Source organism: Staurois parvus, unplaced genomic scaffold, assembly GCF_062004578.1.
Source record: "Staurois parvus isolate SC_StPar_1 unplaced genomic scaffold, SC_StPar_1.0 ptg000191l, whole genome shotgun sequence".
NCBI lineage: Eukaryota > Metazoa > Chordata > Amphibia > Anura > Ranidae > Staurois > Staurois parvus.
Window position 1 is genome coordinate 1436919 of NW_028317987.1, and position 27880 is coordinate 1464798.

Sequence of the window (27880 nt, forward strand, 5' to 3'; positions counted from 1 at the left end):
TGGAGTTGTCCATGTGCCCCTGACCTGTGTTCCTGCATCCTGCTGCTGACTCTGTAGCCTGGTCCTGACCCTGACCTCTTACCTGCCTGTTTGTTCCTGCCCGTTTCCCCTCTCTGTCTCCTGGCTTGCTCCATGCTCCCCCTGTCTTATCCCCTGTGTATGACCCTGGTCCTGAACCTGACCTCTTACCTGCCTGTTTGTTCCTGCCCGTTTCCCCTCTCTGTGTCCTGCCTTGCTCCATGCTCCCCCTGTCTTATCTCCTGTGTATGACCCTGGTCCTGACCCTGACCTCTTACCTGCCTGTTTGTTCCTGCCCGTTTCCCCTCTCTGTGTCCTGGCTTGCTCCATGCTCCCCCTGTCTTCACCCCTGTGTATGACCCTGGTCCTGACCCTGACCTTTTACCTGCCTGTTTGTTCCTGCCCGTTTCCCCTCTCTGTGTCCTGCCTTGCTCCATGCTCCCCCTGTCTTATCTCCTGTGTATGACCCTGGTCCTGACCCTGACCTCTTACCTGCCTGTTTGTTCCTGCCCGTTTCCCCTCTCTGTGTCCTGGCTTGCTCCATGCTCCCCCTGTCTTATCTCCTGTGTATGACCCTGGTCCTGACCCTGACCTCTTACCTGCCTGTTTGTTCCTGCCCGTTTCCCCTCTTTGTCTCCTGGCTTGCTCCATGCTCCCCCTGTCTTATCCCCTGTGTATGACCCTGGTCCTGACCCTGACCTCTTACCTGCCTGTTTGTTCCTGCCCGTTTCCCCTCTCTGTGTCCTGGCTTGCTCCATGCTCCCCCTGTCTTATCCCCTGTGTATGACCCTGGTCCTGACCCTGACCTCTTACCTGCCTGCTTGTTCCTGCCCGTTTCCCCTCTCTGTGTCCTGGCTTGCTCCATGCTCCCCCTGTCTTACCCCCTGTGTATGACCCTGGCTCTGACACTGACTAGACTTCTACCCTGATATCTGTATCTATTTGGTTGGGCCAGTTGTTTATTGTTTGTTCACTCCCTGATTAGATGTTCTGGTTTGATGTATACAGTTCTGATATATTGGAGGGGCATTTATATTTTTGTTATTAATTTCTTCTTAATAAATGACATTCTACTTGCACCTCATATCTGGTCACACCTGTTTACCAACACTTGTTATCCATGACATTGGCCCTGTTTGTGATCACTGTGGCCAATCACAGCTAGCAACACAATTGTAAGCAATGAATGTCATGAAAGGAAGCCATTCATTGTTTAGGAATGCCATGGTAATGTCATGGTCACAGAAATCACGCGGTCCCGGCACCGGGACAGTACAGTGACCGGCAATGTAAACCCTAACCATGGGACTTTACATGAAGGACATGACAAATGGATAATTATATAATAAATCCACGATAGCAAATGTATTGACCTTCTGTACAATTCTCATCACAATTTAATACAATAAAAGATAATATTGAGCTGATTTATAAAATGTATATTACACCCATATAAAAGAGTCATGTAATAAGCGCCTTCATAAAGAGCACGGCTACCCTGGGATCCTGGTCTCTGTCCCTTTTACAGTTCACAGGACCAGTGGGTCAGACCCAAAAAGTTCACCAAAGAATCCCGGGAGAAACAGAAAAAATAATTGACCCTTTTCCTCCCACTATAGCAGCCATGCTAGCTGACTAAAAGAATGTAAATAAAAAGTTCCTGTATATTAAAATAAAAGAAAAAGTGTTTGAGTCACAGGAGGGAGCAGTTGGAATGCATGTACATAGGAAAAAGAAAAACATCAAAACCAGACTTGAGTTCAACCTCAATATATATGTAACGCTGTCTAGGTTAGGTAGATAGGATTTTTTGTTAGAGGCTTAGTAGAAGCCTGGGATGAGTCAGCCTGGGAGTGAGGTAGTGAGTTCACCTCAGGACAGGCTGGGTGGTTATAAAGGTCAGGGCTTCTGAAGCTCTCCCACCCTTCCAAAAACACAGCAAACTTTCTGTAAGAGGAGTGGAGGAGGCCCAGATTTGCATGTTTAAGGACACTTGGCCAATCTCCAGGCAGGAGGCTGGGCATGGTGACCAAGGACAACAATTAAATGTGGCAGAGCCAGGGCAGCAGGGAAGGGTGTGTTAGTGTCAGGTGGAAGATGGACTGAGAGGAGGCTGGAGTGTGGATCCTGGGAGGGGGCCCCAGTTAGGGGAGCCTATCTACAGGCTGGTTGCTGGACAGAAGAATCTCCACTGTGCCAAATCTCCTAGGGAGGACAACTGTGCCATCCCAGTGTAAGGCCTGAAAGCAGCTACAATCCACCAAGCTAACAAGACAGGACAGTGTGAGTACTTCTACACCACCTGGTCCAGACAAAGGAGGGCAGACAGGTGCCATATTCAACTAGTTCTCATCCGGGACGGAAGTATTGCTAGCTCTTGGAATCCCTTGCCCAGGGATTCCCTCGGTATAGCCGGGTGAAGAGGATGATTCATCTGGGGCCTGAGGAGGTACACCAAGGGCTCTTCAGTGTTCTTTAACCGCCTCCCACCCGCCATATAGTACAATGATGGGCACAAGGTGGTTCTCTCATTATGGGAGGACATCATATGACGTCCTCCCATTCTCACTGCACATGCATGGCTCAGGGAGCGCGCAGCACGGCAATCGGCGGTGCGCTGTGTCCCTCGGACACAGCGGATCACCGATCATGGAAACAGCCGAAGATGTCGGCTCAGTCATGTGATCAGCTGTGTCCAATCACAGCTGATCACATGTAAACAGGGTTATCGGCATTTCTCTCCTCTCAAGCTGTCACGCTGACAGAGGAGAGCAGATCCGGTAATCGGCTTTCTGTGGAGGGGACATGTACACTAATCATCAGGGCACTGATGATCAGTGTGCCCTGATTATCAGTGTAGCCCCAGCAATGCCACCTGTCAGTGTCCATCAGTGCCTCGTGCCAGTGCCCATCAGTGCCACATCAGTGCCACATATCAGTGCCCATCTGAGCTGCCTTTCAGTGTCACCCATCAGTGCCAGTCAGTGCCACCTATCAGTGCTGCCAATCAGTGCCACCTATCAGTGCCAGTCAGTGCCGCCTATCAGTGCCAGTCAGTGCCACCTATCAGTGCCACCTATCAGCGCTGCCTATCGGTGTCATATATCAGTGCCATGTATCAGTGCTGCCTTTCAGTGCCCATCAGTGATGCCTGTCAATGCCCATCAGTGCCACCTACCAAGGCCTCCTCATCAGTGCCCATCACTGCCACCTATCAGTGGCCATCAGTGCAGCCTCATTAGTGCATATCAGTGAAGGAGAAAAATCACTTATTTACAAAATTTTGTTTTCAAAATTTTCAGTGGTTTTTGGTTTGTTTAGGAAAAAATAAAAATCCCCGAGGTGATTAAATACCACCAAAAGAAAGCTCTATCTGTCACAAAAAAATGCTAAAAATTTCATATGGGTACAATGTTGTATGACCGCGCAATTGTCATTCAAAGTGTGAGAGTTGGAAATTTGCCTGGACAGGAGTTATAAGTGCCCTGTAGGCGAGGGGTTAAAGAGATAGATATATTTTTCCAAATCCACATCTTTGTACAGTGTACAGGTTTCTATTCAGTTTGTCCTCAAGTTTACAGTTGCTTGGGCATCCCATATACTCCTAGACCCCATCCAAGTTCTTAACTCCTCAAAAATACTACAAAAACAAGCTCAAGGACTGTATTACTGACTCCATGTGTGAAGATGTGGACAAATGCATGTTGCCAGGCTGTGCAAATCTTAAGGGGGACCCAATACTCAGTGGCCCCTAAGAGGGTAGTGCTACATACTGTATAGATTCTGTTATGTATCCTTGAAAATGGTAAAAGACCCAGTTAATGGCTCGACACACATAAATTGCAAAGTGAACATTTTATGGGAAAACCTACATTATACAAAAAACCAAATGTCCCAAAATAAAACCATAATTGGCCAATTGTTAAAGAACGCTCCCCATAGCACTGCAGGAAAAATACTGATAGGAGAACAATGGAGGCACCACTGAGTGTAGTATCAGTGTATGGGTTATTCAGCAATGGAGGCACCACTGAGTGTAGTATCAGTGTATGGGTTATTCAGCAATGGAGGCACCACTGAGTGTAGTATCAGTGTATGGGTTATTCAGCAATGGAGGCACCACTGAGTGTAGTATCAGTGTATGGGTTATTCAGCAATGGAGGCACCACTGAGTGTAGTATCAGTGTATGGGTTATTCAGCAATGGAGGCACCACTGAGTGTGGTATCAGTGTATGGGTTATTCAGCAATGGAGGCGCCACTGAGTGTGGTATCAGGGTATGGGTTATTCAGCAATGGAGGCACCACTGAGTGTGGTATCAGGGTATGGGTTATTCAGCAATGGAGGCACCACTGAGTGTAGTATCAGTGTATGGGTTATTCAGCAATGGAGGCACCACTGAGTGTAGTATCAGGGTATGGGTTATTCAGCAATGGAGGCACCACTGAGTGTAGTATCAGTGAATGGGTTATTCAGCAATGGAGGCACCACTGAGTGTGGTATCAGGGTATGGGTTATTCAGCAATGGAGGCACCACTGAGTGTAGTATCAGTGTATGGGTTATTCAGCAATGGAGGCACCACTGAGTGTAGTATCAGGGTATGGGTTATTCAGCAATGGAGGCACCACTGAGTGTAGTATCAGTGAATGGGTTATTCAGCAATGGAGGCGCCACTGAGTGTAGTATCAGGGTATGGGTTATTCAGCAATGGAGGCACCACTGAGTGTAGTATCAGGGTATGGGTTATTCAGCAATGGAGGCACCACTGAGTGTAGTATCAGGGTATGGGTTATTCAGCAATGGAGGCACCACTGAGTGTAGTATCAGGGTATGGGTTATTCAGCAATGGAGGCACCACTGAGTGTAGTATCAGTGTATGGGTTATTCAGCAATGGAGGCACCACTGAGTGTAGTATCAGTGTATGGGTTATTCAGCAATGGAGGCACCACTGAGTGTGGTATCAGTGTATGGGTTATTCAGCAATGGAGGCGCCACTGAGTGTAGTATCAGTGTGTGGGTTATTCAGCAATGGAGGCACCACTGAGTGTGGTATCAGTGTATGGGTTATTCAGCAATGGAGGCACCACTGAGTGTGGTATCAGTGTATGGGTTATTCAGCAATGGAGGCACCACTGAGTGTAGTATCAGGGTATGGGTTATTCAGCAATGGAGGCACCACTGAGTGTAGTATCAGTGTATGGGTTATTCAGCAATGGAGGCACCACTGAGTGTAGTATCAGGGTATGGGTTATTCAGCAATGGAGGCACCACTGAGTGTAGTATCAGTGTATGGGTTATTCAGCAATGGAGGCACCTCTGAGTGGAGTATCAGTGTATGGGTTATTCAGCAATGGAGGCACCACTGAGTGTAGTATCAGTGTATGGGTTATTCAGCAATGGAGGCACCACTGAGTGTAGTATCAGGGTATGGGTTATTCAGCAATGGAGGCACCACTGAGTGTAGTATCAGGGTATGGGTTATTCAGCAATGGAGGCACCACTGAGTGTAGTATCAGGGTATGGGTTATTCAGCAATGGAGGCACCACTGAGTGTAGTATCAGTGTATGGGTTATTCAGCAATGGAGGCACCACTGAGTGTAGTATCAGTGTATGGGTTATTCAGCAATGGAGGCACCTCTGAGTGTAGTATCGGTGTATGGGTTATTCAGCAATGGAGGCACCACTGAGTGTAGTATCAGTGTATGGGTTATTCAGCAATGGAGGCACCACTGAGTGTAGTATCAGGGTATGGGTTATTCAGCAATGGAGGCACCACTGAGTGTAGTATCAGGGTATGGGTTATTCAGCAATGGAGGCACCACTGAGTGTAGTATCAGGGTATGGGTTATTCAGCAATGGAGGCACCACTGAGTGTAGTATCAGTGTATGGGTTATTCAGCAATGGAGGCACCACTGAGTGTAGTATCAGTGTATGGGTTATTCAGCAATGGAGGCACCACTGAGTGTAGTATCAGTGTATGGGTTATTCAGCAATGGAGGCACCACTGAGTGTAGTATCAGGGTATGGGTTATTCAGCAATGGAGGCACCACTGAGTGTAGTATCAGGGTATGGGTTATTCAGCAATGGAGGCACCACTGAGTGTAGTATCAGGGTATGGGTTATTCAGCAAAGGTAAGTAACACACAAGAGAGTAGAAAAGTGATTGCTTGTCATCAATATTACACAGGTACAGTGCAGCCCAAAGATCCAGGAATGGAGTCCTTCCACGGATGGTGAGGAACGCCGTCACCGCAGTCCCTACATGGGAATAATGACCAGAAGTGAAGGAACCAGCTCACTTATTTGCTGGTTAATCTACACAGTTGGGAGAACTTTATATAATGATTTAATTATTAGCATGTCATGTAACAACTGAGACTTCTAGACCTTCCTGAGAGCCCTCTAAGGATATATTGGGTGCAGGTTATTTTGATCATATGTGGATTTGTTACCTTTATCTAATGCTGACATGGACTCTGAATGGTCACTTAGCCACAAAATGGATGGACTCTGGGATATCTATATGGAGGAGGAGATCTTTTCATAGAATATGAAATAGGAATACGCACGCACGCGTGCGCGTGCACACACATACACTCAGTTTCAGCTGCTTTGGTGTTAATGAAACTAACAATAGGTGCACTAGAAACAGGAATGGTTTTACAGGTGGAGGTCACTGACATTTTTTCCCTACTCATCTTTTCTGACTGTTCTTCACTAGTTTTGTATTTGGCTCGGGTCAGTGTCACTACAGGTAGCATGAGGTCATACCTGGACCATAAAGAGGTTGTACAGGCAGTCCAACTCCTCCAGGATGACACACCAATATGTGCCATTGCCAGAAGGTCTGCTGTGTCTCCCAGCACGGTCTCAAGAGCATGGAGGAGATTCCAGGAGACAGGGTTGTTCTTATTGGTCCTGGCACAATGCTGGGGGTTGCTCTTGTTGGCCCTGGCACAATGATTGGGGTTGTTCTTGTGAACCCTGGCACAATGCTATGGGTTGCTCTTGTGGGCTCTGGCACAATGCTGGTGGTTGTTCTTGTTGGCTCTGGCACAATGCTGGTGGTTGTTCTTGTTGGCTGTGGTACAATGCTGGTGGTTGCTCTTGTTGGCTCTGGCACAATGCTGGAGTTTGCTCTTGTTGGCTCTGGTACAATGCTGGGGGTTGTTCTTGTTGGCTGTGGTACAGTGCTGGTGGTTGCTCTTGTTGGCTCTGGCACAATGCTGGTGGTTGCTCTTGTTGGCTCTGGCACAATGCTGGGGGTTGCTCTTGTTGGCTCTGGTACAATGCTGGGGGTTGCTCTTGTGGGTTCTGGCACAATGCTGGAGTTTGCTCTTGTGGGCTCTGGCACAGTGCTGGAGGTTGCTCTTGTTGGCCCCGGCAAAATGATGTGGTTATTGTGGCCCTGACATTTGCTGGGGTAATTTAGTAATGCTACCACCGACACCAACAATGGGGCTTATTTTACTCCCACAATCTATTCAGTGTACCCCAAGGACAATCTCTTCAGTGAACCCCAAGGACAATCTCTTCAGTGCACCCCAAGGAAAATCGCTTCAGTGTACCCCAAGGAAAATCTCTTCAGTGTACCCCAAGGACAAACTCTTCAGTGTACCCCAGAGACAATCTCTTCAGTGTACCCCAAGGACAATCTCTTCAGTGTATCCCAAGGACAATCTGTTCAGTGTACCCCAAGGACAATCTCTTCAGTGTATCCCAAGGACAATCTGTTCAGTGTACCCCAAGGACAATCTCTTCAGTGTACCCCAAGGACAATCTCTTCAGTGTACCCCAAGGACAATCTCTTCAGTGTACCTCAAGGTCCTATTCCACCTCTAGCACAGCAATACACCAGAAGGGAAGGTGGCACCATACACACCATACCATGTGAAGCAACACCCAGTTTATTGACTGTGGCCACTTTTTCAGTCATGCCCACAAGCATGTATAGGAAGCGTGCTATGCCAGCCAAATGTTTTCTTGCTAATACCTTACAAAGCAGTGGGCAGCAGCATGCATAGGGCACCACATTTCTCTTTTCAGTTCCTTCAAGGTGTTGCTCTTGCACTTGGTGACCATCAATGTTAGGGATGCTTTAGACAACTGCCCTCGGCACACACCTAACAATATTCAAGAGGGACCGTCTTCTCATTGCACTGTGAATGGTTTCTACATAACATTGCTTTGTTCATTTCTGACTAAGCCTTTCCATGTATTCTCCAAGCACCAGCATAGCACCCCCCAAAAGATGCCTGGAGCCCCCCTCACCATGCACAAGGCTCTATGCTGCAGGAACCAACTTACATCTCCTGATCTGGAAATTCCACAACAACCTGCCAAGCCCTTTCCATTGTCAGCAATGTTTACCTGTAAAGTGAGCCCCTCCCCCCTTCACCAATCAAACATTTATCCCAAAGGACTATTTCCTCCTATATTCTGTTCACTACACACCCCGAGAGAGAAATGTGTGACCCGGAGAGCTTCCCTACCACAAATCTTCATCTACAGAGATACTTCTAGAGATAAGGAGACTGAAAACCACAAACATTCTTCAGGTAATACCGATCTTTGCTGCACATATACAGTTATATATACATATACCAGAGCGCTGTACAGAGAACACTGAGCCAGAGGAGCTTACACTCTGTCCCCTCCCCTATAGTCCCATCAGTCTCTGTACCAGAGGAGCTTACGCTCTAATGTCCCCTCCCCTAGAGTCACATCAGTCTCTGTACCAGAGGAGCTTACACTCTAATGTCCCCTCCCCCACATTCACATAATATTAATATTATCAGAGGCAGCTCTCTAATTAGCCAAATGAGGCAGTTGCCTAAGACCTTGCACTCCTGGGGGCTTTGCAGCTGCCTAATTTGCTTAACCAGGGGCCGACTGGCCGGGGTCATTAGGGGGCCTAATTCCCTGCATCCCGCAGACCTGAGCTGGAGTCACCTCTCATTCACCTCCCAGGAGCTCACTACTCTGGGTCACCTGAGCCTTCACAGCATGGAGGGGCCAGCACCAGCACTGTCCCCATCACACATTGAGTGTCTGGAAGGGGAATCCCCAACCTTTGTGTGCTGCTTCATTCCTTGTGCATTCTCCACCTCCCCTCTCACTAACCCGCATGCTTGGTCTGCTGCCATGCTGGAAGAATTATATCCGGAGTGAAGGGAGGTGAGGGGAACATAAAGGAGTGCTAAGGAGGGACAGGGGAGGGGGGGCTGTTCACCTGTTTGTGTTTGTACATGTCCACTGCCTGTGTGCTACACCAAGACTGGGACAACACTGCCCGTGTGTGTGTGCTACACCAAGACTGGGACAACACTGCCCGTGTGTGTGCTACACCAAGACCGGGACAGCACTGCCTGTGTGTTACACCAAGACTGGGACAGCACTGCCTGTGTGTTACACCAAGACTGGGACAGCACTGCCTGTGTGTTACACCAAGACTGGGACAACACTGCCTGTGTGTTACACCAAGACTGGGACAGCACTGCCTGTGTGTTACACCAAGACTGGGACAACACTGCCTGTGTGTTACACCAAGACTGGGACAACACTGCCTGTGTGTTACACCAAGACTGGGACAACACTGCCTGTGTGTTACACCAAGACTGGGACAGCACTGCCGTGTTTGTGCTACACCAAGACTGGGACAACACTGCCTGTGTGTTACACCAAGACCGGGACAACACTGCCCGTGTGTGCTACACCAAGACTGGGACAGCACTGCTCGTGTGTGTGCTACACCAAGACTGGGACAACACTGCCCGTGTGTGTGCTACACCAAGACTGGGACAGCACTGCCTGTGTGTTACACCAAGACTGGGACAGCACTGCCTGTGTGTTACACCAAGACTGGGACAACACTGCCTGTGTGTTACACCAAGACTGGGACAGCACTGCCTGTGTGTTACACCAAGACTGGGACAACACTGCCTGTGTGTTACACCAAGACTGGGACAACACTGCCTGTGTGTTACACCAAGACTGGGACAACACTGCCTGTGTGTTACACCAAGACTGGGACAGCACTGCCGTGTTTGTGCTACACCAAGACTGGGACAACACTGCCTGTGTGTTACACCAAGACCGGGACAACACTGCCCGTGTGTGCTACACCAAGACTGGGACAGCACTGCTCGTGTGTGTGCTACACCAAGACTGGGACAACACTGCCCGTGTGTGTGCTACACCAAGACTGGGACAGCACTGCCGTGTGTGTGCTACACCAAGACCGGGACAGCACTGCCCATGTGTGCGCAACACCAAGACCGGGACAACACTGCCCGTGTGTGTGTGCTACACCAAGACTGGGACAACACTGCCCGTGTGTGTGTGCTACACCAAGACCGGGACAACACTGCCCGTGTGTGTGTGCTACACCAAGACCGGGACAGCACTGCCCATGTGTGCGCAACACCAACACAGGGACAACACTGCCCATGTGTGTGCAACACCAAGACTGGGACAGCACTGCCCATGTGTGCGCAACACCAACACAGGGACAACACTGCCCATGTGTGTGCAACACCAAGACTGGGACAACACTGCCCATGTGTGTGTGCTACACCAAGACCGGGACAACACTGCCCGTGTGTGTGCTACACCAAGACCGGGACAACACTGCCCGTGTGTGTGTTACACCAAGACTGGGACAACACTGCCCGTGTGTGTGCTACACCAAGACCGGGACAACACTGCCCGTGTGTGTGTTACACCAAGACCGGGACAACACTGCCCGTGTGTGTGCTACACCAAGACCGGGACAACACTGCCCGTGTGTGTGCTACACCAAGACTGGGACAACACTGCCCATGTGTGTGTGCTACACCAAGACCAGGACAACACTGCCCATGTGTGTGTGCGCTACACCAAGACCGGGACAGCACTGTCCGTGTGTGCGCTACACCAAGACCGGGACAACACTGCCCATGTGTGTGTGCTACACCAAGACCGGGACAACACTACCCATGTATGTGTGTGCTACACCAAGACCGGGACAACACTGCCCGTGTGTGTGCTACACCAAGACCGGGACAACACCGCCCGTGTGTGCGCTACACCAAGACCGGGACAATACTGCCCGTGTGTGTGCTACACCAAGACCGGGACAACACTGCCCGTGTGTGTGCTACACCAAGACCGGGACAACACTGCCCGTGTGTGTGCTACACCAAGACCGGGACAACACTGCCCGTGTGTGTGTGCTACACCAAGACCGGGACAACACCGCCCGTGTGTGCGCTACACCAAGACCGGGACAGCACTGCCCGTGTGTGTGCTACACCAAGACCGGGACAACACTGCCCGTCTAATAGACTATTATAAAAGGACAAAATGACCGATCCACGGCCTCCATCCCAATATGGAGCACAAAATGTGCCACTTTGAGGACATTCTTTGTAAGGAGCTCTTCACCACATTTCATGATAGTGTCAGGATTCTCTCTAATGATCAACCTGTCTCTGATCTCAGGATACCTGAAAGGAGTTTCTTTGTTAAACAAAAGAGGCCAGGTTAGGTTGTAGGCAGTATGGTTGCTAAGTACATCAGAATATGAAGAGAAGGAGGGGATGGGTGCTGGAGGTGAGAAAGAGGAGGAGAAGGGATTGGGGCAGGCTTTATCATATGTATGTATTTCATTATAAACAGGACACTGGAGGAAACACTGCAGGGGATGATCTATGGCCATAGGCTGCAATAGCTGGTGGGATGGTAAGGGCTCCTCTGTATGATTAGTATATGGAATGGTGGAGGTTCATCACTGTGAGGATGGTTACATGGAATAGAGGGGGATTTGGTCAGAAGTTAAGGTACAGAGGTACAGTGATAAAAGGCCCAAAAAGCAATATATTACCATCCATCATGTGTTCTTGGAAATGACCAGCACGCTGGAAAATTTTCATGGGAATCTAATTTTACCCAAAGTGGACACAGATAGTAACCATAAACAACACACACCTAATACTCAGGTTATTACAACCTACATAATTATGGGCTTATGAGGAGCTTTCCTCCATACACCACTGGTCAGTACACTCGGCCATCAAAAAAACAGGCACACAGGTTATCACAGACCACACACACTGCTCTCACTAGCAGCTACAGGTTAGATAAAGCAGCCAGTATCACCTCTAAAGTTAGTATGATCGCTCCAGTCACAGCCTCTACAGATCGTTGTGATATTCAGAGAAATCAAGGACTGTATTCATTTTATATTTGATATCTCTAGGTGGGCAGTGCACTTTGGTAATAACAGTTACAAACAACAGAAGTTAAAAAGTAAGACACACATAAACACAGGCACATGGTATAGATAATAAAAACTATTTCTTCTGCCCTGGGATTGGATAAAACACATGGAGTATACCCACTAGGATAGATGAGACCCCTCAGATATGACAATAATATGATTGCATTTCTCAATTGTAATTTTTTTAGAGATCATCGTGGATTTTTCACCCTCCTGACCTGACCACATGGATAGAAGGGACTGGAGGCTGCATCCTATATAAGTAGTACAGGTAGGATTTTAGTAATTATAGTCTTCAAACACTCATAATGTATTGTGTTATAAATTATGAATCCAAAAGTATGTGTAATTCTGTAGGTTCAGCTGTTGAGTAGACACCAAACAATGAGTCCATACACCTAGGAGAACCAGAACCATCATAAAATGATGCAAATATTGATAGATTTCCTTATTTTATAATAAAGCTAACACTTTGCATCTTATAGATAGTATTCAATAGAGAGGAGGGTCTGTACAATTCTATACATCCCTCCACTGCTATCCCCTCGATGTCTGACCATAGGGAAACTACATGTCTCAGCTTCCCTCCACTGATATCCCCTCGATGTCTGACCATAGGGAAACTACACGTCTCAGCTTCCCTCCACTGCTATCCCCTCGATGTCTGACCATGGGGAAACTACATGTCTCAGCTTCCCTCCACTGATATCCCCTGGATGTTTGACCATGGGGAACTACAAGTCACAGTATCCATCTACTAATATCTCCTATGTGTCCAGCTATGTAAACTCTCTAGCTGTGGGGAACTGCAGGTCCCAGCCTACCCTTTCTTATCCTATTCCAATTACTGGAGGGACATAATATAGAGTGGAAGGGATGGATGTTCAGACGACTCTGTAGATTCTGTACAATTCTGAGTATTACAAAATGTTGGAAATAAATTGATTGAGTAGAACAGAAATCTACTTACAATGTCCTTACACATCCAACATCTCAGTAGATCCAGATGAAGAGAGGAACCCGAATATATCACAAGATGGTAATTTAGACACCCATATCCAAGTGTTAGATGTTGGGGTTCCCTGTTATCCCCCATGTCCTCTTATTATCACCCTGAAACTTACTATGTCCCTTCTCCCAACCCTCATGTCTAATCTTATTCCCAACCCCTGGACCCTAACTGTCCCTTAAATCTTCACCTCCCTTCCCCTAGGTGACCACAAACCTGACGTATCACCTGACCTCTCTGCAGACAACTTGCTGGCTGATACTTTGGTTTTGATTAGTACCAGTCTTAGTTATGAATGGCACAGATTTGTGGAGTTGGTCTCTTCATGTACAACAGACTCATGTCTGGCCCTAAACAATATACCAATCAGATGAATGCCAGAATGAAGGTACTGATTGACACGCCTAGATATGGGTTGTAAATGACAGAAGCCCATCCAAATCTGCTATTCTCTGATTGGACAACCAGGCAGCCAATTGTTATCCACTTAAGGGAACAAAATCCTCCTTATTGTTTCCATTCATCACTCTACAAATGGGTTTATTAATGCTTGTGCTCCTTCCAGGTGATGTCATCTCAGGTAATCTCCTCGGGGACCTCTTCCTCTTCATCCTCCTCCTCACCAGGTATGAATGCTGATCCTGACAATCCTTTCCAATGTCTTTCCTCCATCTCACATCACCAGAGACTTTAGATGATAGGATGTCCTATATCTCTGTAGTCTGGACATATCCTGTAGACATCTGGCCACTCCACCCATTAGAAGAGTTCAGGAGCCTTCTTCAGTTGGGAAATTTGCAGGTAATTGGAGTTCACTCTGATCCAACACATTACTATTCAAGGGATAAGGTTTTTTTACGAACTGATAGTTTCTTTTATTTTACTATGAAACAATTATTAAACCTGATGTTAAAAAATGGTCATCCATACATATACAGTAGGATGTCTACACATGAAATATTGCTATGAGTTTGTGTAGACATATGTGTTTTTTTTTTTTTAATTTTGTTACGAATCGAAATTCGTACAAATTTTTTGTTATTTGTAGATTCGAATGTATCCAAATATCTGAAAAACAATAGTAACAAATTACAATGAAGCCAAAATAAATTATAATGAAACAACACAATTAATTTATTTCATTTGGATGTTTGAAACATCTGAAATAACAAATGATCCAAACTGATTTGTGAACAGCTTGTTGTTACGGAGCTGCATCCTTAACAACTATGACTGCTCTGCTGTCACTGGGATTCCCTGCTGACAGCATAATGTAAACAAAAGAAGAGCCGGCATTAGAAATAAAAAAAAATAACATGGGCCCCCCCTATCCTTAACAGGCCCTTATCCAAGAATGCAGGCCAGGAAAGAGGGACAAGTGAGCAGCCCCCCTCCTGAACCATACCAGGCCATGTGCCCTCAACATGGGGGCTTTGGAAGAGGGGGACTCTCCCCCAAAGCATCTTGTCTCCATGTTAATGGGGACAAGGGCCTCTTCCCCACAACCCTGGACTGTGGTGGTGAGGAGCTTATTGTAATATGGAAGCCCCCTTTGACCAAACATGTCTGCTCTCCTGTCCTATTTCCTATTTTTTACCTTTTTTGAGAGTGCTGAATGACAGGTAAACATGAGGTGGTATCATTCAGTGACACAATGAGACATGGGAAAGGATGTGTTCAGTAAACAGCAAGATTTTTTCTCTTCATTCAGGTTGGTGGTTGGCGTTCATCGTGATTGACATTGAATCTACTTCTGGGTTCTCCATTGCTCTGATTGCTACATGATAAATTGTGTGACAATCACGGAAACACCGCACTGCATTCTTGTACTATTAAAAGTGAATGGCAGACAAACGTGTGCAGCACTGCAGTGTGATTTGGAATCGCAGGCAGAATCGAGCAATTCAGCCCATGATCCCAAATCATTGGATGTGAACAGGGCTTGATGAAAATGACTGCTTCTTTGAAATTCTTTTTCTCCCAATGTTACAGTTGATATTTCACACTACCTACCCTAGGCACTGACTATTGTTATACAGATCTGACAAATAGAAATATTACACTGTTGTATGTTACTATGTATAATCCCTGGTATTCATGCTGTATGTCTAATGATGTACGATAACATCTCAATTACAATGTATTCTACTAATTGTTGTCTATGTGACACCTAAACCTTTATTACCTATTACCTGTAACTTGCTGGAAAAGATTACATAAAGAAAAAATGAAAATAATTTTGGGGTAATAATAATTCATATGATCAGTAGCTCCATCTAGCAGTCATAAAGCCAGATCTTCCTGAATGAGGTATTTCAAGAAAATACTGTATTTTGGCCACCAAATGGAGTTGATGATCATAGGAAGTAAGCCTGTTAGACACATTATGGGGATTATTTGTGAAGATAATGTTTTTATCAATAGACCCTGACTGTAGGTGTTTGCAGCCAATATTCATCCATCAGAGTGGAAAGTCACCATTCTAGAGGTAGGCATGTAGGATTATCACCGAGAAGCCAATCTCTCCATAGGGTAATATACATATACAGTTGCAAGAAAAAGTATGTGAACCCCTTGGGATTACGTGGAGTTTTGCATGAATTGGGCATAAAATGTGCTCTGAACGTCATCTAAGTCACAACAATAGAAGAACACAGTCTGCTGAACATAATACTACACAAACATTAGATGTTGCCATGGTTTAATTGCACATAACATGTAAACATTCACAGTGCAGGGAGGAAAAAGTATGTGAGGCCCTAGCTTAATGACTTCTCCCAGAGCTAATTGGAGCCAGGAGTGAGCCAACCTTGACTCCAATCAGTGTGATGATATTGGATGTGTTGCTGACAGCTGTCCTGCCCTTAAAAAACACACACCTGTTTTGGGTTTACTGGTTTCAAGAAGCACTGTCTGATGTGAACCATGCTTCGCAGAAAAGAGCTCTCAGAAGACCTACGATCAAGAATTGTTGACTTGCATGAAGCTGGAATGGGTTACAAAAGTATCTCCTTGAGCCTTGATGTTCATGTGTCCGCGGTAAGACAGACTGTCTACAAATGGAGAAAGTTTAGCACTGTTGCTACTCTCCCTAGGCGTGGTCGTCCTGTACAAATGACTGCAAGAGCACAGTGCAGAATGCTGCATGAGGTAAAGAAGAATCCCAGAGTGTCAGCTAAAGACCTACAGAAATCTCTGGCACATGCTAACATTTTTGTTGACACATCTACAATAAGGAAAACATTAAACAAGAATGGAGTACATGGGAGGACACCACGGAGGAAGCCATTGCTGTCCAAAAAGAATATTGCAGCACGTTTGAAGTTTGCAAAAGAGCACCTGGATGTTCCACAGCACTACTGGCAAAATATACTGTGGACAGATGAAACCAAGATTGAGTTGTTTGGGAAGAACACACAAGACTATGTGTGGAGAAAAAAAAGGCACAGCACACCAACATCAAACCCTCATCCCCACTGTGAAACATGGCGGAGGGAGCATCATGGTTTGGGGCTGCTTTGCTGCCTCAGGGCCTGGACGGATTGTTGTCATTGATGGGAAAATGAATTCCAGAGTTTATCAAGACATTTTGCAGGAAAACGTACGACCATCTGTCCACCAACTGAAGCTCCGCAGAGGATGGGTGATGCAACAGGACAATGACCCAAAGCATACAAGTCATTCAACAAAACAATGGCTGCAACAGCACAGAATACGCCTTCTGGAGTGGCCCAGTCAGAGTCCTGACCTCAACCCCATTGAAATGCTGTGGCATGACCTTAAGAGAGCGATTCACACCAGACATCCCAAGAATATTGCTACACTGAAACAGTTTTGTGAAGAGGAGTGGTCCAAAATGACTCCAGATCGTTGTGCAGGTCTGATCTGCAACTACAGGAAACGTTTGGTTGAGGTTATTGCTGCCAAAGGAGGGTCAACCAGTTATTAAGTCCAAAGGTTCACATACTTTTTCCTCCCTGCACTGTGAATGTTTACATGTTATGTGCAATTAAACCATGGCAACATCTAATGTTTGTGTAGTATTATGTTCAGCAGACTGTGTTCTTCTATTGTTGTGACTTAGATGACGTTCAGAGCACATTTTATGCCCAATTCATGCAAAATTCCACGTAATCCCAAGGGGTTCACATACTTTTTCTTGCAACTGTAGCTATATTGGGGGATATTTTCCTTTCCTTTCTATATGCTCTTTACAGTGTTGCTGGCTGCCATTACAGACTTTTCTGCTGTCATGTGTCAGAAATCGTCCAATCAGGATGAATGTTTATGATTAGGAATTTTCCTGTCTGCAGGGATGGCTCCTGGTGTTGGGAGAAAGAAGAATGTAACCCCCGGGGATCTTATCATATATTCTCTGGAGGATCTGAAAGAATGTGACTTCAAGAGATTTAGGAACAGATTGTCGGATTTCTCCTATGGAGATAAACATCCCATCCCCCGAGGAAGACTAGAGAATGCAGACTGGATCACCACCAAGGACCTCCTGATAGACACATATGGAGAAGAAGAGGCTCTGGATGTCTCCATTAAAGTCTTTACACTGATTGGTCTGATGGGACCTGCAAATGACCTCCACAAAAGCAGAGCACAAAATGGTGAGTTCCCATCTATAATGACCATTTCCTACCAATTCCTGATCAATATCTGTGAGAGGAAGAACTAGGAATCATATATAATATAAATTCAAGTTTGTGGGTGTTATTCCTTTAAGTGACATCCAGATGATTCAAATACTATTGTACACGCTTCCACTGTGTCCACCACCACCTCCACACTGCACTCACCAGAAGTAGAGATGAGCGAATCGAAGTAGGCGAAGTGGAATTCGAGTCGAATATTGGAAAATTTTCGATTTGCGCCGAATCCGAAAAATAGCCTACTTCGGACGCGCGAATCGAAATTTTTCCTAAAATGGCGGCGGACATGTGCGGCGACGGAGCGGGGATGTCTGGGAAGGCGCGCAGACAAGGCGCGCTGACCCATAATGCATTCCTTAATGACATGTGATCGCATTAGCCAATCAGCAGCCAGCTAGCCAGCACTGTGTAATGGTTGAGCTATAAATGGCGGCCATTTTAGAATTCTTCATTTGCCTCCAGTCATTCAAGAGAGGCAGACCGCTCTGTATTAGGGACAGAGTTAGGGCCACAGAATCGTTACTTAGGGCCACAGAAACGCTAGTTAGGGCCACAGAATTGTTACTCAGGGACAGACAGAATTGTTACTGAGTGCCAGAGAATTGTTACTTAGGGCCACAGAAACGTTAGTTAGGGCCACAGAATTGTTACTCAGGGACAGACACAGAATTGTTACTGAGGGCCACAGAACTGTTACTTAGGGCCACAGAAACGTTATTAGGGCCACAGAATTGTTACTCAGGGATAGACAGAATTGTTACTGAGTGCCAGAGAACTGTTACTTAGGGCCACAGAAACGTTATTAGGGCCACAGAATTGTTACTCAGGGACAGACAGAATTGTTACTGAGTGCCAGAGAATTGTTACTTAGGGCCACAGAAACGTTAGTTAGGGCCACAGAATTGTTACTCAGGGACAGACACAGAATTGTTACTGAGGGCCACAGAACTGTTACTTAGGGCCACAGAAACGTTATTAGGGCCACAGAATTGTTACTCAGGGATAGACAGAATTGTTACTGAGTGCCAGAGAACTGTTACTTAGGGCCACAGAAACGTTATTAGGGCCACAGAATTGTTACTCAGGGACAGACAGAATTGTTACTGAGTGCCAGAGAATTGTTACTTAGGGCCACAGAAACGTTAGGGCCACAGAATTGTTACTCAGGGACAGACACAGAATTGTTACTGAGGGCCACAGAACTGTTACTTAGGGCCACAGAAACGTTATTAGGGCCACAGAATTGTTACTCAGGGACAGACAGAATTGTTACTGAGTGCCAGAGAATTGTTACTTAGGGCCACAGAAACGTTAGTTAGGGCCACAGAATTGTTACTCAGGGTCAGACACAGAACTGTTACTTAGGGCCACAGAACTGTTACTTAGGGCCACAGAAACGTTACTTAGGGCCACAGAATTGTTACTCAGGGACAGACACAGAATTGTTACTGAGGGCCACAGAACTGTTACTTAGGGCCACAGAAACGTTATTAGGGCCACAGAATTGTTACTCAGGGACAGACAGATTGTTACTGAGTGCCAGAGAATTGTTACTTAGGGCCACAGAAACGTTAGTTAGGGCCACAGAATTGTTACTCAGGGTCAGACACAGAACTGTTACTTAGGGCCACAGAACTGTTACTTAGGGCCACAGAAACGTTACTTAGGGCCACAGAATTGTTACTCAGGGACAGACACAGAATTGTTACTGAGGGCCACAGAGAACTGTTACTTAGGGCCACAGAATTGTTACTCAGGGACAGACAGAATTGTTACTGAGTGCCAGAGAATTGTTACTTAGGGCCACAGAAACGTTAGTTAGGGCCACAGAATTGTTACTCAGGGACAGACACAGAATTGTTACTGAGGGCCACAGAACTGTTACTTAGGGCCACAGAAACGTTATTAGGGCCACAGAATTGTTACTCAGGGATAGACAGAATTGTTACTGAGTGCCAGAGAACTGTTACTTAGGGCCACAGAAACGTTATTAGGGCCACAGAATTGTTACTCAGGGACAGACAGAATTGTTACTGAGTGCCAGAGAATTGTTACTTAGGGCCACAGAAACGTTAGGGCCACAGAATTGTTACTCAGGGACAGACACAGAATTGTTACTGAGGGCCACAGAGAACTGTTACTTAGGGCCACAGAAACGTTATTAGGGCCACAGAATTGTTACTCAGGGACAGACAGAATTGTTACTGAGTGCCAGAGAATTGTTACTTAGGGCCACAGAAACGTTAGTTAGGGCCACAGAATTGTTACTTAGGGACAGACACAGAATTGTTACTGAGGGCAACAGAACTGTTACTTAGGGCCACAGAAACGTTATTAGGGCCACAGAATTGTTACTCAGGGATAGACAGAATTGTTACTGAGTGCCAGAGAACTGTTACTTAGGGCCACAGAAACGTTATTAGGGCCACAGAATTGTTACTCAGGGACAGACAGAATTGTTACTGAGTGCCAGAGAATTGTTACTTAGGGCCACAGAATTGTTACTCAGGGACAGACACAGAATTGTTACTGAGGGCCACAGAGAACTGTTACTTAGGGCCACAGAAACGTTATTGGGGCCACAGAATTGTTACTCAGGGACAGACAGAATTGTTACTGAGTGCCAGAGAATTGTTACTTAGGGCCACAGAAACGTTAGGGCCACAGAATTGTTACTCAGGGACAGACACAGAATTGTTACTGAGGGCCACAGAGAACTGTTACTTAGGGCCACAGAAACGTTATTAGGGCCACAGAATTGTTACTCAGGGATAGACAGAATTGTTACTGAGTGCCAGAGAACTGTTACTTAGGGCCACAGAAACGTTATTAGGGCCACAGAATTGTTACTCAGGGACAGACAGAATTGTTACTGAGTGCCAGAGAATTGTTACTTAGGGCCACAGAAACGTTAGGGCCACAGAATTGTTACTCAGGGACAGACACAGAATTGTTACTGAGGGCCACAGAGAACTGTTACTTAGGGCCACAGAAACGTTATTAGGGCCACAGAATTGTTACTCAGGGACAGACAGAATTGTTACTGAGTGCCAGAGAATTGTTACTTAGGGCCACAGAAACGTTAGTTAGGGCCACAGAATTGTTACTCAGGGACAGACACAGAATTGTTACTGAGGGCCACAGAACTGTTACTTAGGGCCACAGAAACGTTACTTAGGGCCACAGAATTGTTACTCAGGGACAGACACAGAATTGTTACTGAGGGCCACAGAATTGTTACTTAGGGCCACAGAAACATTACTCAGGGACACAGAATTGTTACTGAGGGCCACAGAACCGTTACTTAGGGCCACAGAATTGTTACTCAGGGACAGACACAGAATTGTTACTCAGGGACACAGAATTGTTACTGATGGCCACAGAACCGTTACTTAGGGCCACATAAACGTTAATCAGGGACACAGAATTGTTACTGAGGGCCACAGAACCGTTACTTAGGGCCACAGAATTGTTACTCACGGACAGACACAGAATTGTTTCTTGAGGGACACAGAATTTTTACTGAGGGCCACAGAACCGTTACTTAGGGCCACAGAAACGTTAATCAGGGACACAGAATTGTTACTGAGGGCCACAGAACCGTTACTTAGGGCCACGTAAACGTTAATCAGGGACAGACACAGAATTGTTACTGAGGGACACAGAATTGTTACTGAGGGCCACAGAACCGTTTCTTAGGGCCACATAAACATTAATCAGGGACACAGAATTGTTACTGAGGGCCACAGAAACGTTACTTAGGGCCACAGAATTGTTACTCACGGACAGACACAGAATTGTTTCTTCAGGGACACAGAATTGTTTCTTCAGGGACACAGAACCGTTGCTTAGGGCCACAGAAACGTTAATCAGGGACACAGAATTGTTACTGAGGGCCACAGAACCGTTACTTAGGGCCACAGAATTGTTACTCAGGGACACAGAATTGTTACTGAGGGCCACAGAACTGTTACTTAGGGCCACAGAATTGTTACTCGGACAGACACAGAATTGTTACTCAGGGACACAGAATTGTTACTGAGGGCCACAGAACCGTTACTTAGTGCCACAGAAACGTTAATCAGGGACACAGAATTGTTACTGAGGGCCACAGAAGTGTTACTTAGGGCCACATAAACGTTAATCAGGGACACAGAATTGTTACTGAGGGCCACAGAACCGTTACTTAGGGCCACATAAACGTTAATCAGGGACACAGAATTGTTACTGAGGGCCACAGAACCGTTACTTAGGGCCACAGAATTGTTACTCACGGACAGACACAGAATTGTTTCTTGAGGGACACAGAATTTTTACTGAGGGCCACAGAACCGTTACTTAGGGCCACAGAAACGTTAATCAGGGACACAGAATTGTTACTGAGGGCCACAGAACCGTTACTTAGGGCCACGTAAACGTTAATCAGGGACAGACACAGAATTGTTACTGAGGGACACAGAATTGTTACTGAGGGCCACAGAACCGTTACTTAGGGCCACAGAAACGTTAATCAGGGACACAGAATTGTTACTGAGGGCCACAGAACCGTTACTTAGGGCCACAGAATTGTTACTCACGGACAGACACAGAATTGTTTCTTCAGGGACACAGAATTGTTTCTTCAGGGACACAGAACCGTTGCTTAGGGCCACAGAAACGTTAATCAGGGACACAGAATTGTTACTGAGGGCCACAGAACCGTTACTTAGGGCCACAGAATTGTTACTCAGGGACACAGAATTGTTACTGAGGGCCACAGAACTGTTACTTAGGGCCACAGAATTGTTACTCGGACAGACACAGAATTGTTACTCAGGGACACAGAATTGTTACTGAGGGCCACAGAACCGTTACTTAGTGCCACAGAAACGTTAATCAGGGACACAGAATTGTTACTGAGGGCCACAGAACCGTTACTTAGGGCCACATAAACGTTAATCAGGGACACAGAATTGTTACTGAGGGCCACAGAACCGTTACTTAGGGCCACAGAATTGTTACTCACGGACAGACACAGAATTGTTTCTTGAGGGACACAGAGTTTTTACTGAGGGCCACAGAACCGTTACTTAGGGCCACAGAAACGTTAATCAGGGACACAGAATTGTTACTGAGGGCCACAGAACCGTTACTTAGGGCCACAGAATTGTTACTCACGGACAGACACAGAATTGTTTCTTGAGGGACACAGAATTTTGAATGAGGGCCACAGAACCGTTACTTAGGGCCACATAAACGTTAATCAGGGACACAGAATTGTTACTGAGGGCCACAGAACCGTTACTTAGGGCCACATAAACGTTAATCAGGGACACAGAATTGTTACTGAGGGCCACAGAACCGTTACTTAGGGCCACAGAATTGTTACTCACGGACAGACACAGAATTGTTTCTTGAGGGACACAGAATTTTTACTGAGGGCCACAGAACCGTTACTTAGGGCCACAGAAACGTTAATCAGGGACACAGAATTGTTACTGAGGGCCACAGAACCGTTACTTAGGGCCACGTAAACGTTAATCAGGGACAGACACAGAATTGTTACTGAGGGACACAGAATTGTTTCTGAGGGCCACAGAACCGTTACTTAGGGCCACATAAACGTTAATCAGGGGGACACAGAATTGTTACTGAGGGCCACAGAAACGTTACTTAGGGCCACATAATTGTTACTCAGGGACAGACACAGAATTGTTACTGAGGGACACAGAATTGTTACTGAGGGCCACAGAACCGTTACTTAGGGCCACAGAATTGTTACTCAGGGACAGACACAGAATTGTTACTCAGGGACACAGAATTGTTACTCTGGGACACAGAATCTTTGAATTAAAGAGTATGTCAGACAACATGCAGAGGAGTGGCAGAGGAGGCAATGTTTTAGGAGCGAGCAGACGTGGCAGCAGAGGAAGGGGTCGAGGCAGCACTATTCGCAGCCAGAGGCCAGTGCTCCCGGTGTCATCCAGCGGTCGTGTCTCCACCAACAACCCTGCCGTCATCGATTGGTTGGCTCGGTCGTCTTCCTCTTCCCAGGTCACCTCTGACACCTACAGCCAACGGTCGGTGGGTACGTCAGACACAACCGTTAGTTGGCATGGCCCGGGACCAAGCCCACTGAAATCACGTGTCCTCTACCTGCCCCTGTCCTTTGGTGTTCCCTCACCAAGCGAAGTATCGCATGCTGTGGGCTCAGCCCCACTGTACAGTGAGGAAGAGCTAACAGAGGGCGGTCAGGAACGGGGGGAGACATCCGCCTTTTCAGCAGCCAGGCGAAGAAGTAGTGGCGAGGAGAGTGGCCCGGTAGCCGGTCTAGAGACAGGTCTGTCTCCTGACCCAGACGCAGCCGAGGGGGCTAGTAGTGAGGCGGAGACCCTACTTGATGATGAGGAGGTTGATCGCACTTGGCAGCCTCGTCGTCATCAGGCAATTTCTTCCGCATCATCAGGAGAAGAGGGTGGCAGCTTGGAAGTGAGCGAAACAGTCGGTGGGTTGCCCAGGAGACAGCAGCAGGGTCGCAGCAGTGTCAGTGGAGCCAAACGGCCACGGAGTAGAGCACCAGCTCCACTGCAGCCTACCACCACGGCCAGTAGTGGTGCCGGTGTGCACGGAGGAAGCAGCAGTCAGCCAGTGAGGAGTATCGGGGGCAAAGTTTCCTACTCGGCGGTGTGGCAATTTTTCGTCAAGCCGCCCGAGGAAGTAAACGTAGCCGTATGTCGACTATGTGGCCAGAAAGTCAAGCGTGGCCAGGGGGCCCATGTTGGGACTACAGCGTTGCGGCAGCATATGCAGCGTCGCCATTTGGTGGCCTGGGAAAACCGTGATAAAGATACGGCAGTTCTGCCCACCCCAGCCCCAGCTCCATCACCCGCTCCGTTACTTGCTCCGTCACCCGACGTCAATCGCCCTCCATCAGCCAGTCAAGGCTCCAACACCTCTGCTGAGGGGAGTTGTCGCTCGTTGGCATCTTCCGCTCGTTCAGATGCTCCTTCTCCTGCTACTCCTCTTCACGGATTCCGTCAGCAGTCTTTCTTGGAATCCGTTTCCAAGAGACAACAGTTTGCGAGCACGCACCCGACGGTGCAAAAGCTGAACGTCCTCCTGTCCAAGTTGCTGGTGCTGCAGTCCCTCCCTTTCCAAGTGGTGGACTCAGCACCTTTCCGAGAAATGATGGCTTGTGCCGCGCCGCGGTGGAGAGTGCCAAGCCGTCATTTCTTCGCCAAAAAGGCAGTGCCAGCCCTGCATTCACATGTAGAAGACATGGTGGGCCAGTCTTTGAGCATGTCGGTCTCTGCCAAAGTGCACGGCAGCGCCGACGTGTGGAGCTGTAACTACGGTCAGGGACAGTACATGTCATTTACGGCCCACTGGGTGAACGTGGTGCCGTCACAGCCGCACCAGCAACTTGGACAGGTCACGCCGCTTTTGCCTCCACGTTTGCACGTCCTTGGTCCACAAAAGATGTCCGCCTCTACCACCTCTTCTTCCGCCATGTCCTCAGCCGCCACCCCCGTGCCAAGTCCCATTACCCGACCGGCATATCACATGTGCAGGGCGCAACGGTGTCACGCTGTTCTGCACCTGGTATGCCTTGGCGAACGTAGTCACACAGGGGAGGAACTTCTCAGTGTAATGAACAGAGAAATCGACAGATGGCTGTCTCCGCGCAAACTGAAAATCGGAACCATGTTGACCGACAACGGAAAGAACATGGTGTCTGCTCTGCGTCAAGGAAGGTTGTGCCATGCGCCATGCATGGCTCACGTGTTCAATCTGGTTGTCAAGCGGTTCCTAAAATCCACCATCCCACTGCAAGACATCCTTAAAATGTCACGTAAACTTTGCATGCATTTCAGCCATTCCTACACCGCAAAGCACACCCTCCTTGAGCTGCAGCGGCAGAACGGAATTCCACATCATCGCCTGATCTGCGACGTTGCAACAAGGTGGAATTCAACCCTACACATGTTAGACCGCCTTTACGAACAGCAAAAGGCCATCACCGATTTCCTGATGTTACAAGCGGATAAAGGTACTCCCCTGTGTAACTTCGATGTCAGCCATTGGCAGCTCATGCGTGACACCTGCCGCTTGCTCAGGCCCTTTGAGGAGGCCACGCTATTCGTGAGTCGGCAGGACTATGGGATGAACGACGTCCTTCCTCTGTTGCACGTCCTGGAACAAATGCTGTTAACAATGGCTGGTCAGGGTGCGGTAGACGTGGCGCACAGATCTCAACGCCACATGACCCCTGTGGGGGCAGGACAGGAAGAAGAGGAGGAGGTAGAGGAGGACATTGGTGCTCAGGAATTATTGAGTGAAATGGGTGGTTTTTCCACTCAGCGGACAGGAGTGGAGGAGCAGGAGCATCTGGTAGAGGAGGAGGAGGAGACAGAGGACCCAGACGCACCGTGGCAGTATGCTGTGGAGATGGAGGCAGGGAGTCCCTCGCATTCCTTGGCACAAATGGCCCATAGCATGCTCGGTTGCTTGCGTAGCGACAGCCGAATAATAACCATCAGACAGAGGGATGACTTTTGGCTGTCCACCTTGTTGGACCCTCGCTACCGTTCCAAAATGGTGGCCTTTTTCACACCTGCTGAGAGGGAGGCCAAAATAACGTACTATAAAAACCACCTATGTAGTCAGTTGGTCTCTGCCTTTGTGCGCCAACGTCCATCCTCAGACACTGTGGGCCCTGTGCGCTCGCGTTCCGCTGCCATGGCAGCAGGGGAGGGGTGGGGTGGTAGGAGCAGTGGCAGCTCCACCAGCAGCGGCTGCCTCAGTCTGCAGTCGATGATGAGTAGCTTTCTTCACCAGCGCAGTGAGGAAACTACTAACCAGCAGCAGCAGCAGCAGCAGCAGCAGCAGCATCAGGTGGACCTGGAGCAGGACCTCAAACAACAGGCTTGGGCCTACTTGGACAGCACCCTGCCAACCGAGGTAGACAATCCCCTTGACTACTGGGCAACGAAACTTGACCTTTGGCCCCAACTAGCTGAATTTGCCCTTGAAAGGCTGTCATGCCCGGCCAGTGGCGTGGCATCGGAGCGCGTGTTTAGTGCGGCAGGAGGTATTGCAACTCCGCGGAGGACACGACTGTCCACCCAAAGTGTGGAGAGACTCACGGTTGTGAAAATGAATCAGGCGTGGATTAGTCTGGATTTCAAACCACCAGTTCCTGACACAACTGACTAAATCCGCCATGAATCATGCCCCAAACATGTGCCACTTTCAGGTCTCCTCACACTGCTAATGTGTTCCATTTTTTGTCATAGGGTGCTGGCAGATTACGGGCCTCCCATAGCTGCTGCCAGGCCCCTAATCTGCCATGGGCCCCTATATACCGCCTCCTCATGCTGCTGCCAAGTCCAGAGTCTCTCATGGGTCCCTGTACGGCCTCCCATTGCTGCTGTCTCCATCGCCACACTCTGCCATGTGCCACTTTCAGGTCTCCTCACACACTGCTGGTGTGTTCAATTTTTTGTCATAGGGTGCTGGCAGATTACGGGCCTCCCATTGCTGCTGCCAGGCCCCTAATCTGCCATGGGCCCCTATACCGCCTCCTCATGCTGCTGCCAGGTCCACAGTCTCTCATGGGTCCCTGTACGGCCTCCCATTGCTGCTGTCTCCATCGCCACACTCTGCCATGTGCCACTTTCAGGTCTCCTCACACACTGCTGGTGTGTTCAATTTTTTGTCATAGGGTGCTGGCAGATTACGGGCCTCCCATTGCTGCTGCCAGGCCTGTAATCTGCCATGGGCCCCGGTACCGCCTGGTCACGCTGCTGCTGGGTCCACAGTGTGACATGGGTCCCTGTACCGCCTCCCATTGCTGCCACTCTGCCATGTGCCACTTTCAGGTCTCCTCACACTCCTGCTGGTTTCCATTTTGTCATAGGTTGCTGGCAGATTACAGGCCTCCTATAGGTGC

At 47.8% G+C, this 27880-nt stretch overlaps 1 protein-coding gene across 1 annotated transcript in view; it reads left to right on the plus strand.

The window, feature by feature from the left end:
* Window positions 1–6901: 6901 nt before the first annotated feature.
* The window catches only part of LOC149461832 (NACHT, LRR and PYD domains-containing protein 3-like), a 50573-nt gene continuing 29594 nt past the window's right edge, over window positions 6902–27880 (plus strand). The window contains exons 1-3 of the mRNA XM_089677713.1: window positions 6902–7396; window positions 13857–13917; window positions 17605–17907. Of these exons, the coding sequence (XP_089533839.1) occupies window positions 6902–7396; window positions 13857–13917; window positions 17605–17907 (859 nt within the window). The remainder of the gene's footprint in view (window positions 7397–13856; window positions 13918–17604; window positions 17908–27880) is intronic.